The 14,870-nt window shown below is 32.8% G+C and overlaps 1 protein-coding gene across 1 annotated transcript in view; it reads right to left on the minus strand.

Moving 5' to 3' along the window:
• Positions 1-5,363: 5,363 nt before the first annotated feature.
• The window catches only part of DLGAP2 (DLG associated protein 2), a 733,602-nt gene continuing 724,095 nt past the window's right edge, over positions 5,364-14,870 (minus strand). The window contains exon 13 of the mRNA XM_031949182.1: positions 5,364-13,202. Within this exon, the coding sequence (XP_031805042.1) occupies positions 12,984-13,202 (219 nt within the window). The 3' untranslated portion in view covers positions 5,364-12,983. The remainder of the gene's footprint in view (positions 13,203-14,870) is intronic.

Genomic DNA, 14,870 nt, shown 5'->3' on the forward strand with positions numbered 1-14,870 from the left:
TTGTCATTTGTAGTTGGGCAGTGTTCATTTTTGTCATCGTTGTTTCTGACAGAGAAACAGACATGCTTCTAAAATATGTCCTTCTGGGTATTAACAATTAAAATCAAAGCATCCATTTATAATTTCCAAGAGGGATACAAAAAAAAAATCACTAAGGATGGCAATATCCTTGAGAAGGACATATGAAAGCATTTATTTGTGACCTTTACTCTTCTGTACTTTTAAAATAGAAGAACTACTATTGCTTTCAACCACACAAAAGAAAGAACATAAAGGGCATCTGTCAGCTAGCCCCACCATATTGTCCTAGCTATGGTGCCAAATTTGAGTCTCTATCACATATTTTAAAACAAACAAAACATTTTTAAGTAAAAGTCTTTAGCAGGTAATTTTCAAATATGTCATTTTTTTTTTTTATCAAAGCTGTGAAAAAAATGAAAGGGGAATTTAGAGATGAGTGATTAAAATATGATGGCAAAGAATATTTTAGAAGATTCATATGGATTCTCTTCACAATCTGCCAATGAGATATAGAGGATCAAGAGGAGTGAAGTAGATAATTTTAATTACATAAAATTCAAAAGGTTTTGCACAAGCAAAACCAAACTGGCCAAAATTTGAAGGAAAGCAACAAACTGGGAGAGATTTTTTTTTTATTCCATGTTTCTCTGATAAATGCTTCAATCCTCAAATATATAAGGAGATGAGCCAAATTTAAAAGATGAGTTATTCCCTAATAGGTAAAAAAATCAAAGGATATGAACTGACGATTTTCAGAAGAAATTAAAGCTATCATCAATAATTATATGAAATGATGCTCTCTTGATTAGAGAAATGCAAATTAAAACAACTATAAAATATACTGGCTATCAAACTGGCTAACATTACAAAAAAGAAAATGATACATGCTGCAAGGAATTTGAAAAAAAAGGGACACTAATGCATTGGTGGAGTTGTGAACCAGTCTAAACATTTTGGAGAACAGTTTAGAATGTTTTCCAAAGGGCAATAAGACTTTGATGCAGCAATCCAACTCTATGTCTGTATCTCAAAGAAACTGAAGAAAAGTAAAAAGGATCTATTGGTACAAAAATATTTAAAGTAGTATTTTTTTGGTGGCAAAGAACTGGAAATTGAGAGATATGCTTTCATAAAAACGTGGGAAGACATATGGACGGATGCAAAGCAAAGTGATTAGAATCAGGAGAATGTTGCACACTATAACAGCAATATGTGATGATAATCAACTGTGAAAGATGTAGCTACTCTGATAAGACAATACTCCAAGACAATTCCAAAAAATCCTTGATGAATGCTATATCTCTAGAGAGGGAACTAATGATGAATGTATCTTGAAGCATGCCTCTTTTATTTTATTTTGCTCTTTTGGTCCTTTTGTTTTGTTTTATTTCTACAATGTGATTGATGTGGAAATATGTTTTTCATGACTTCATATGTATAACTGATATAATATTGCTTGCCTTCTCAATAGGACAGGAGGGAAAAAATTTGGAATTCAAAATTAAAAAAAATATATATTAAAAGTCAATTAAAAAGAAAATCATGGAGGAAAAAAAAAACAATACTGGAAAGATGGTAAGGGACCAAGTAATGAAACACTTTAAAAGTTGAAAAAAAGAAAGACTTTTTAATTGACCCTAGAGGAATAGAGAGCCACCAAAGTTGATTGAATGAGTTGATGGGACAGGATATGTTGAGATTTGTACTTTAGGAAGATCAATTTGACAGCTGAATGGAATCAGAAGAGATTGAGGTAGAGAGACAAACCAGGAGGATATTGCAATAGTTCAGGTGAGGAGATATGTCAAAAAAATGAGTCATTGGCCCTCAATAACCTATTTGAAAATAAGTACTCAGAGGAGTATTTGAATCATATACTTCTGCTTTTGAGATTATACTTATTGTTGCTTGTCCTTTGTTTTTGAAGAAGACCATGACATCAGAGAAGCATGACATGCAAGTAAAAAGATTTAAGTGGTGGAGGAATATGCCAAATCACTAACTTCACTTTTTTCCCCAGAACTATCTAAAACTCCAGAACCAGTGAGAAGACATATATTAGACAACTGGAGATAGCCCTTGTTAATATTTATATTAAAAAAATGAAAGAACAGTACACTTTGCCGAGATCAGACTTATATATGAATACAAATGTTAGAATATTTTAGCAAAGACAAATTGAAAAGGTGGCTATATGCAGCAGTGGTTATAATTTTTTTCTTGTGGACAGGAAGATCTATGTTTAAATTTTGCCTCAAATACTTCCTGGAGGCATAATCCTAGGAAGATAACTTTACCTTGCCCAGCCTCAATTTCCAAATCTGCAAAATGGGGATAATAATAGCATATCCCTCACAAGATTTTTTTTTTAAAGATCAAATCAGATAGCATACAATAAGTGCTTTACAAACCTTAAAATGCAATACATTGTTGGTAGAGTTGTGAGTTGATTCAACCATTCTGGAGAGCAATTTGGAACTATATGCCCAAAGGGCTATCAAACTGTGCATAACCTTTTATCCAGCAGTGTCTCTACTGGGTCTGTATCCAAAAGAGATAATAAAAAAAAGGGAAAACGACCCACATGTGCAAGAATTAAAAATTAAAGTGCAAAAAAATGTTTGTAACAGTCTTTTTTGTAGTGGTAAAGAACTGGAAATGGAGTGGATGCCCATCAGGTGGGGAATGGCTGAATAAGTTATGGTATATGAATGTTATGGAATATTATTGTTCTATAAGAAATGATCAGCAGGATGATTTATAAAAAGACCTGGAGTGTCTTACATGAACTGATGTTAAGTGAAGTGATTAGAACCAAGAAAACATACACACAACAACAACAAGATTATGTGATGATCAACTGTGATAGACTTGGCTTTTTTCAACAATGAGCTAATTGAGGGCAATGTCGATAGTTTTTATAATGGAGAAAGCCAAATGCATCCAGGGCGAGGACTATGGAACTGAATGTGGATCACAATATAGCATTTATGCCATTTTTGTTGTCAATGTTGTTTGCTTGCTTGGTTTTTCTTTCTCAATTTTTCCCTTTTGATCTGATTTCTCTTGTGCAGCATAATAAATGTGGAAATATGTTTAGAAGAATTGCATAGGGGAGGGGGAAGAGAAAAATTTGAAAGGGTGAGTGTTGAAAACTATCTTTGCATGTATTTGAAAAAATTACTTAAAAACTCTTCAAGTGCTCTATAATTGTTGACTATTATTATTATTAATCAGAAATTATTCAGAAGTAGATAGAACTGATTTTACCAATGAAGATTTGTATAAAAGAAATGGTGCAAATCATATTCATGAAATTTATGATTGGAAAAAGAACTGAACTGATCATGTAGCAAGAGTGAGAGATGAACAAACAGAATGAAGCACTAGTACTCATAGAAGTTTTTTTTTTTTTAATATACTTATGAAATGTTAAAAGAAATAGAGGAAGACCTATTGTGGGATAACAAAACTAAAAGTCACACAAAATGAAGTGTGGATGGATTGGGATTAGAGAGAGAATGTTGATGAATAGATCCCTCAGTGTCTCATAGAGTGCTTTATATAAAGTGGAAACTCAGTAGATAATAATAGAATGGAATTGACCATTATTGTATTGAAAAATATCTCTGAGATTTGGGTCAATTATTCTAAAAATGTGGAGGATAGATCTATGGGACTCATGAAGTGATTGCCTCTCTACTTTTGGTGGATATTTTACACAACCTTGGTTGTAGTGCCATTAGCAGAAATGATGAAAGATTCAAGAATCTTGAAGGGAAGCCATCTAATTCAATCCTTTTAAATCTAATATATCTAGTTTAACCCATACTTAAAAAAAATTCCCACATCACACCTGATTAACTGGTTATCCAATCTTTGCTTGATGATTACCAGTAAAGATGAGTCCCCTCTTGGCATGGTATCTAAGTCTATTTTTGCATTACTATAAAGTTTTCCTTATCAAGCCAATGCCTTTTGAAGGTTCCCTCTTCCCCCATTGACCATTCAAATATCTTTCTGCCCTTTGGGGATTAAGAAAACAAATGTAATTCCTTGTCCTACAAATACTTTAAAGACCATTATCATTCCCCTCTCCCATTAGCCTTTTCTTCAGTTTAAACTATTACCATTTCTTCAACCAGTACTTCCAAGTTATGAACTCAAAACCCCTCATCAACCTTGTTGCCCTTCTTTGGATACTCTTGTGCTTATTAATATTATTCCTAAAATATGGTACCCAAAAATGAATACAAGTACTTTAATAGTAATTCTTAAATGAATACACAAACATTTGTAGATGTCTGATTAAAGGAAAATGATGGGGAAAAAGCTACCTCATAAACTTTATAAACTATTATTTCCTTCACTATACCACTACTCTTACCTACAAAACAAACCACTGAGGTCAATGGAGGGTCAAAAAGAGAGGGAGCAAAAAACACACCCAGTGCCTGATATGTGCAAAATTAGAGATAAGCATTCTTTCCAAAAGGAACTAGATGGTGTTTCTTGACTGGTATAAAAGATATGATCAGAAGCCTTACATTCACATATTCTCTAAATGGCCTTTAATTAGGGGATACTATTTAATGACTGAGAATTTAATTAAATAATTTCCATTTTGTTTACATTGTAAACACCTTTTAAGCTCTTGATTTCCTTATAGTCAATAAAACTAGTTGCATAAAACTTTTAGGGCTAGAAGGAAATTTAGACATATCCTAATTACAGTATATTACAAAGTACACTGGATTTACAATCAAAAAACTTTGGTTCAAATTTAACTCTGCCACTTGCCACTTGTATGACCTTGACCAATTAGTTATTTAGCCCCTCCAGGTTTCAGTTTCTTATTTGTAAAATGAGAGCTTTGGAACAAACCATATCTGAGGACCCTTCTGGATATAAATCTGATCCTATAATACAATGCTTTTTAAAAATTTTTACATGAAGAAACTGAGGCATGGGGAGGTAAAGTAATATTACAAAGGTCAAATAATTTCCCTTTTCTTTGAAATACAAATAGATAGTGAAATGCAGGATTTTTTAAAATTACAAAACTTGACAATTTTAGGTCCTATATGTTTTCCTATGAGATGCAGCATGGTACAGTTAGTAGAGAGCTGGAATTGGAATCAAGGAGATCAAGATTTAATTCATGCTGCTGATACTTATTAGTTGTCCCAGGTCATTTTACATTTATGAGACACACTCCACAGTCAACAAAGATTTTACTTTTTAGATGAGTTATCATAAGTTTCTATGGAGAAAGTTCCCCCCCCTCCCCAAATTAAACCAGAGGTACTTATTGAATGTTCAACTCAATAACCAGAAAACTCTACTTTTCTCAAAAAATTTAATTGCAGAATTATTTACAGGAGATGAACATAAGCAATACAGAAATCAATTGAAAGAGCAGCTTCATAAAAGAGTTCTGGAGCAATAGTGAAGCACATTTTCCTTACAATCAGCTTAGAGTAAACAAAGGATCATGGGAAAAAACAACTCAAATAAAAGCAATTGTTCGGTGTTTTAAAGGAATGACCAACATTCTGGTAATGAAGTTATTTCCCAGGAGCACAAAGTATGGTGGTAATGGAAGAGCTTACTGTACATTCAGAGTAAGTATCCTGCATGCTACTAAAGCGAATTTATCAAAAGAATCTGAAAAGCATGTGAAAGAGAATTACATAAAATAATTAACTCTAGTGGCAGGTGACTTTGTACAGATGTTGGCTATTTGGCACTCAGTTCATCCTCATTGTTGATATGATTTCATATGTATATATGTATATATATATATATATATATTTATATACTTTTTAAAAAAACTTTAACTAAACAACTAGTTCCTGGTTCTAACATTCCTGGAAATTCTATAGGAGGCATTTAATTTAGTCCTTAGGCCACCTTTGAGTATTTTGGCATGGAGGATGGAGGATGGATGCATGAATTCAGCCTCTGTACAGGAAGAATGTGTACAGGGAAGAGTGGCTTATTTTTTTGGAAAGGAGAATTCCAAAGTAGTCTAGCTTGCACTATTTGCAAGGGAAACCTTGTTAATTCAGCAAACTAGTATATAAAGTGGAATGAAAGATACATACATGCTGAGCCCTTTAAAAGTGATATGATTATATTAAAACAATGGAGATAAATTAAAGCATGAACAGGTGGCATCCATAGGTAATTACAAGTAATGTTTACATTTTCCCCAGGTGTGTTTCAGTAGACAAGAAAGTTATGCTTTGTGGTGATTATGGTCTCCATGAGAAGGATAAATTAGTACTTCAAGAAACTTTGTAGTAATCGTTCAATAGCTCCTCTTGTTCGTTAGATATATGAAAGATTTGACTCAAATCTTTCAGGTTCAGATTCAGCACCAATAATGAAGAGTCACATAAAATATAAGAAAGTAGGGAGGTAAACCTCTGTGTTCCTTTTGTTTGTGTAGATACAAAATATTTCTTAAAAGTATTTCCTATTATGTCTATAATACTTCCTTTGCAGAGAATGTCATTAATCAAATGTTTACATTGAAACTGTATGTAATTCTTTTATTAAAGCTGGATACAAATAGAAGGTCCAGGACAGCAGGTCATATAAATTATAGACATTTCTCAGTGACCACTTGCATGACAAGGTGGTTGTTTCTTGGAGTGTTGCCATGGATTAGTTTCTCTGAGTCATGAAATTAAGGATTTCTACAAACTAGAGCTGAATGGGAGTTTTACTCCAAAACTCTTATCAGAAATACCAAGGTAATGTTGATAATTGTATCTAATTTTACTTACGACACACCCCATAGACTTGGTTCTCTATTTTCTGACATTGATTTTCTTTCATTCTTTAATATTTACTTGAATTCATCCTGGAAATGTGCAAATTTAAGGGGCTGATCAAATGTTGTTTGAATGAAGTCTAATTTGGGCTAGTGGCTAGCCCATATTCATGGAAACACTCTAGAAACATAGGAGCCAAAGGCACAGGGGAAAAAAATCCACTTTTCTTGAGTTATCTCCCCACCTCCCAACCCACTGAGAGGCTGTTTTGTGAGCTCTTTGCAAGTCAAAATGCTGAGGGAGCATTTCAAAGTAGAGCATGCGGTCAGAATTAGTACACATGACCAATACTTCCTTCTCTTTTGAGACATCACATGCTCTGGTCTTTTGCAGGTTTCTAAAACTGTTGAAAAAATGCATTTTCACATTATGAATGATGTAAACCATTAAAGAAGAACAACATTGTTAATGATTCTCCTTAATATTCATGTCTCTAGAATTTGGTAACTAATCTAATAATAACAATACATTATACTTTTATCACTTGCTTCTTGTTAATTCAGCATACCTTCAACATACCTTAACATTATGTTGTCAATCCTCATAATATATTTGTGAGCTAGGCAAGAGATAGGTATTATTATTGTTTTTCTTCCAACATTACAGATGAGAAAACTAAGACACAATATACCCATGCCTGATTTTACATGATGATTTAGTGATTAATGTGAGACTAAAAATTAGGTTGCCTAACTAACAAGTACTAAGTACTTGTCCCTCTTTATCAATTTTCAAAGTATCCAGGCACCCCTTTGTGTGAAGGTCCTTTCAAGTTAGATTTACAAAGGTTACTTGTCTTAATACTTGTAACTTACTGAAACTATAAACTTAGTACAATTGCAATTGGCCATATATCTTTCTTATGAAGGTGCCAAGTTACTTAAAGTACCAGACACCGATTTGACTTAGTAATTTAGACCTGTGAGATTTGACACAAAAATTATTGTTCAAAAATGTGAAAGAGATAATTAAAATGCCAATTTAAATATGGTAACATAATTTCCTTGGAAAATATATGCCTTATATTTAAGAATAACTGACCCTAACTTCTTGATTTCTTAACACCTGATGTGTTCAATTTGTTGCGAAAGACAGAAAGCAAAAGGATTTGATGGGGACAGATTAAGTTGTGAAATGAATACAATTTAAACACGTAGACAGAAATGCCTTATATAAATATTATATGCATACATTTTAAAAAGATATCTGGATTCCTATCCATGCAATAACCAGTCTTCTCTCCAGAAGAACAATGATGTAACAGATCATAGAGTTAGAGCAGAAAGGCCACTGAGCCCAACTTTCTCATTTTACAGATCAGGAAACTGAGGCATAGAGAGGTTAAATGACTTGCTTAGGATTACACAGCTGGAAAGCATCTGAAGCAGGATTTGAACATGGTCTTCCTTGAACTTGGAGAATTCCAAGTCCACTATGCCACTTATATTTCTTTATATTTCACTTTTTGAAAGTTGCATGAGGAGAGCCCAATATAGGAACTCACCTGCTACATTTGCTCTAGAATGGCCTGCTGATGAAGGTTAGTTCTAGACTTCCATCTTACTTTTTACCTTTTCCGAGCTGCAAGATTCCTGGTGTGAAGTAAGGGACATGGCATTAATTGTCATCATCTGGAAAGATGTCATGAATTCTCTAAAGCATTCTTATTCCTGAATTTCATTTTAGGCCTCACAAATGTATTCTTTTGCCTATTTGTGCCTATTTCCTTGTGTGCATAGTTACTCAAATCTTTGAGAGATATTCCCACAAAACATGCATTCTTTCAAAGCCCCATTAAAATATTTCAGAGCCTCATTTGGATTTATTAAAATCTCTATCAGCAGGCACAGAATACTGGACAAGACTCTCAGACATAAGAGTTTGGCCAAAACTAGATGAATCTCATGAATGATGTAAGCCAATTGTTTGTCTGGGATACTGGTCAACATTTTTTTCAGTTTATCCATCATGGGGATACCTCATGAAAACAGAACAATACAGAAACTTAATGAGAATTGTAGAGGTGCCAAAATTCATAATTAGTATAGGATTCTGCCTTTGGAGGAATGACAGAAAAGGGGAAAAATCAAGACAGGAAAATGGAGACATATATATCAAAAGAAGGTGCTGAAAGTACATATATCTGTGCACATAATGTGAAACATATAATTTTTTAATGATAAATTTTATCTACCCATTGAAACTAATGAGGTGGAATTTCATCTACTTCTTTATACTAATATTAAAAGAAAAGATATTAAAGTTAACAGTAGATTATACTACTTTGGGTGGAGGTTTAAAAATTAAGTCACTTAAATGTACTTTAAATTAATTTAGTGCAAAATCTTCAATGCATCTGAACTTGAAAATTAGATATTTTCCTATCAAATAGTATGTCATTTTGTTTACATATTGCCCAATTAATGCCCAATTATGCCCATTGGTTCCTGGGAAATTTGCAGAGGAGTAAAGTATGGTAACATTCTTAACTGACAAGAATTGCATCTAATGAAGTGAGTGAGGGAGGAAAGAAATACAAAGAAGAAATCATTGCATTGAAAACAGTGTATTTTTAAGCAAATATAAATTCTTAAAAATATTTCTGGGTTAAGGTCAAATTTTTGATTCCTATTTATTCTTTTTGGTTGTTTTTTTTTTTTTTACAATTAACTAATAAACCTTTGCATTACTAAATTTTTAAATGTGAAATTTTACAGCTGATCAATTAATTGGTTTATGGTTTTTTAGCAATATAATTCCCAAAGTAATATTAATTTTTCAATGATCAATAATACCTTTATGATATGTATATGCACATATATATGTCCATTTATATACATATGGAGAACATCAAATTATTTTTCTGGAGAACATCATCTTTTTAAAGAGAACATCTTTTTATGGAGAACATCAAATTCATGTTCATGGAACATTTTATGCCAATAATTTCAACTGTGTTTTAGACACTCAATTCCATGTCTTATTATTTTTTAAATTAAAAGTACACTCTAGATGAGGTGGATTACAGTATATGATAGGCTTATTGTGATGATTGTGATTATTATTTGCTAGAAGTGATTGAAATAAATTGGCTTGATTGACTTATAACACAAGTATTATAAAGATTGCTTTATTTCTCTTTAATTGGTGAAACGGACAACACATAAATGAACATGGCTTCTTTTCTGCTTTTGTTGATAGAATATCACCTGTATGACAAGTTGAGTATATTGCACTTGGATGTGAATCATGAACAGGTAAAATTTTATCATCTCACAGCAGGCATCTGCTTTCAAATAATCTTCTTTGGAACACAGGTGGACTAAAGAGGGAATTATACATCTCCAAAGAGGCATACTTAACATATCAATCAACAACCATTGTAAAATTTAGTGGGGTTTTATTTGTTCATCCACAGGATGGTTTAACCATAAATATATATATATATATATATATATAATCTATTTATATTATATACCATCTTTTTTGGGGAATGGGTGTAGGAAGAAGGAGGTATGGTAGAAATCAAAGAATGAAGACACTGAATACCAAAAAAGAATCTAAATTTGATGAATAACTTCATTCAAGTCATAATTGTACTTTCTTCTGGGATCTAAGTTTAATAGTTATGACCTAATCTTTATATTTTACCTTTATATATTTTGTATATATTAAAGGACATTAGGCAAAATATATCAGCTGCCAGTAATTATACATAGGTCTGCATGTATGCGTGCAATTCTGTTTTACTTTTCCCCTACCTAGGAAATACACTGGCTTTGCTTCTCTGTGGATTATTTCTAAATAGCAGCTTAACTTTAAATAATACCATTTTAAAAGACTAAAATGCCAATACTTGCAAATACATTTGTATTTAGTATAGTTACAATAAGTATAGGAAGCAGCATCAGTATTGTACACTACCCAGGATTCAGCTCTTTCTTTACATAGAAAATGCTTTGAACACTCTGGGGATAGAATATTCATTTATAGAAGAATATGTAAGGGATTTTTTGCATTATTTTAAAGGATATACATTCGTCTTGGTTTTTGCTTCCAAATATTGTTTAAGGCTGTTTGGTAAAATATATACCAGGTATGAGGCTCAATTTACAGAGTTTTGGCCTTACAGGAAATCCTTAACTACTCAGCTTTAAAAATTCAAACTTTGAAGCTAAACATGCTTTAATATCAACTGTGCTCCAAATGGATCTCATGCTAGGTGGAACATATTTGGAACAAAAAGAAAAAAGCCCAAAAGAACAAAGAAAAACTTAATTGTTAATCAATGTCTAAATTTTTATAAGCTATGCAACCTTTGCTACTAAATGCTTGTAATGTGGCAGGCTGCAGAGTGAGCTGAGTACTTCTTTAAAGTGCTAATCAAGGTGGAAAAAAAACCCACAATAAAAAAGTGCTATAGTATAATTGAGAAGCTGTTCTGTGTATGGCTAAATACATGGTATTTGTTAAAGCAGGTAAACAGAAAACATGATAGTTGTTCAAAATATCTTTCATATATTGCCATTCTGCTTTAACATAGAGGAGTCATCCAAAGTCCGAGGAAACTGGGATCTATTAGATCCACCTTATTGGGTCTTCCTTTGGAGAGAGTTTATGATTTAGGACACTCACTTTCCAGTGGGAAGCTGGAATAAATACTCCTGCATTTCAACTTAATTCATGTGGAGATTGGGCTCCATTAAATATATATATATATTTTGGGGGTCTTCCTTTGGAGAGAGAAATCTGTAAGTTAAAAGTCCTCATTTCCAGTGGGAAGCTGGAATAAAGAAAACTATCTAAACTTAATTCAGGATTGAAAGCTACTTGACTAAACTATCTCCTGTTTTTGTTCATGTCAGTCAGTGTCATAAAACATGCTAATGCTTCTTAAATTCCAGAGCTGGAAATCCCTTAATTCTTGAATTAATTTCTTTATGTCTTTATAAGCAAGGTACTTGCCTTAGCTGATACTGCATAGGAAAAAGAGTTCTGAAAAAAAAAATTCAAATGTAAGCTACATTTTACCTTTACCATTTAAACTGAGATATACTTACCACTCACATTCAAACTTCTTAAACTGGTTACAACATCACAACTGGCATTTTAAACAAGCAAACTTTTCTTTTCAAGGATACCCTGGAAGTTTAACTGATAACAGCAGTTTGAGAAAACGACCTATCACATGTAATATAATTGGTGAAATTAAAATTAAATATGAATGATAAAAACAAACCCATGAAAAGAATTGAAATGACAATAACTATTTCCTAGGAATAAGTACAACTTTGCTTTTATGTTTTGCTATGGAAGAGATGCTTTAAGGCTACCCACTGTCTTTTTACCCATTGTTTGTCAGTCTTTTTGCATTAAAATTAAACTTGTTTTTTGGAAAATGATGATTTGGTTCCTGGAAAAAAAAAATCTTACCAGATATCTTTAGAAGGCTAGACTCCTGGGCTTTTGGAAGGCTACCTGTCTATGTGTACAGAATAACATCTAGATAGATCCCTTTTCATTTCCAAAAACTTGATATTACATGAAAGGCTTAATGTTTTCCCATAGTAACAAAGATGAAGAGAATGGCAGCGTATATGGGCAAATAATTTAGTTGGACTGGAAGAAAAGAAAACTGGAGTTGAGAGACATGGGGTCTTTCTGTCATGCACTTGCCATTGTAGCACCTTCTACTTGGTTAGCTAATGCCTCTAGTGGATGGTGAGATGCACCCATTTTATAATTTGTTATTCTTATCCCTAATAATCACACAATTTATAAAAATATAAATAACAAAAAAAGGTAAGCTGGGTTCCATCTCAAGAGGTGTTTCTTGTTGTCCTCTGAGAACATATTGGATAAGTCGGGTCTCACCAAGCCCTATCCATTGTAGCTGATTGTAAGTCAGACAATAAATACAAAAAGAAGTCATTCTTGCAATGAGCTCGGCAAACTTTGAAAAAATCAAAACATTCCACTGTGCTTATGGCACGAAGAACACAACAGCAAGGGCATATTCAGTGGAGAAAATGAGACAGAAATTACCAGGTTAAGTGACAAACTGTACAAGCTTTTTTTGTTTGTTTTTTTTAAAAAAGGAAATGTTGCAGCATTCTGTCTTTAAAGCCTGGTTTGGGCCTCAGGGATGTAGATCTCAATGCTGTCTGCTCTTTCGGTGGCTGAATTCTGCCTAAAGGAGGCTGCTCTCTTGGCGGCCATGAGCCGTCTTCTGGCTTCTTGACGTTGTCTGTCAGGTAGGTCTAGAGACTTTTCTCTTGTAATAGGAAATTTCCCTTTTGGAGGCTTCTTTGGTACTGGAGGGGGAACCTTTCTTTCTTCCTAAAACATTCATTAAAAGGTCAAAATTGAGTTAGTGAAAGGGAGAACACCATATGCATATTAACATTCAATTTTTTTTTTTTCAAAAATCCATCCTGGAATCAGTTTTGCTAAAGTTTGTTACATAGATAATTCCTTCCCAACATATATTCTGATATTAATTTTTTTTATAAAAAACAAAAAAAATTATTTTCTTTTCTTCCTTTACCTTCCCCCTACCCTGAAATAACAAGAGAAACAAAATTCTTGTAATAAGTATTCAAAACTAAATTTTTACCAGGTTCAAAAAATGTTTCTCTCATTTTGTACTCTGAATTCACAACCTTTTTTTTTTAGGAAGTGATATATATATATATATATATATATATATATATATATACACATATATATATATATTATATTTATTTATATTTTATATATATTAAGCAAGGAATCTCACCACAGGGAAATGGTTAGGGATTTGAAAGATGGAACCTAATAAATCCTAGGATCATAGGATCATATTTTTTTTCAGGCCATCAAGCTTTAGGGACAGAAGTAGCTTAAACCTGCCTTAGTAGCTGCTTATACCAGGGCTCCACCTAAAGTATCAAAATTTTAATAGCTATTAATTTGTTATTCTATTAATAGATGCTATCATCTCAAAATTAATGTTAAATTGATATATACTATTATTTAGATTAATAGATATCATCAACCAATCAGTAAGCATTTATTAAGGGTCTTCTATTTACCAGACACTGCTAAGTTCTGGAGATATAAAAAGAAGAGAACAGTTTCTTCCCTTTAGAAGCTTACAGGTATCTGTCAGGGCAGGTTTAGGTTAATTCTACCTGTGGGACTCAATGGCTTCTGAGGCCCCTTCACTTTATAGATCTATGATCCAATGACTCAGAACAAACTGGTCTAATGGTAACATTTCACTGGATGTCACCCTGTAGTTTGTTGAATGGTTCCACTCTGATTCAATCATCCAATGCTTCATCATCCAATGGTGTCCTGGTAGATTTCACCAAATGTATCAGGGTTAGTTAGGAATTGTTAGGACATCTCTGCTATTTGCTCATGCTATTGAAAGGAGGTTCAAGCATAATAAGAAAGGCTATGGAATAACATAATTTGCTTATAATATCTTCATCTTTTTGAATTTCTCAAGTTCAATTCCTGCATTAAACAGGAAGTTATGTCAATCTATCTTCTTATTTTTCTATGGTTAGCTACCAAAATATGGGTGATAATAACTTTCATCAAATACATTTGTGTGAACACCATTTATGCATCAGACCTTAACCCAAGCACTAGGCTGGGACACAAAAACAAAACAAATCATTCTCTGCCACCAAGGAGTTAACTTTTTATAAGGGCATGAACTAGATCATTTTTAGTTGTAGTAGGGATATAACATCTGACTTAGAATTGCCTTTTACACTCATGGCAACTGTAGACTCCATATTTTAGTTCTGGAAAATTACTCTTCAGGACACAGAACTTTCAAAAGCACTATCTCAAAATGTACACCTCTCAGTGTGAATAAGTTGGTTTATTTGTTTTCATTTCAAGGAAAATCTTAACATATATCATTAGGTAGAGGACTTAAAAAAAAACTGACTTTTATTATCCAAGAAAGGTGAAAATTAGAATTTGACCAGTTTAACAAATTAAATTAGT

The sequence above is a fragment of the Sarcophilus harrisii genome, chromosome 2 (genome assembly GCF_902635505.1).
Source record: "Sarcophilus harrisii chromosome 2, mSarHar1.11, whole genome shotgun sequence".
Classification (NCBI taxonomy): Eukaryota; Metazoa; Chordata; class Mammalia; order Dasyuromorphia; family Dasyuridae; genus Sarcophilus; species Sarcophilus harrisii.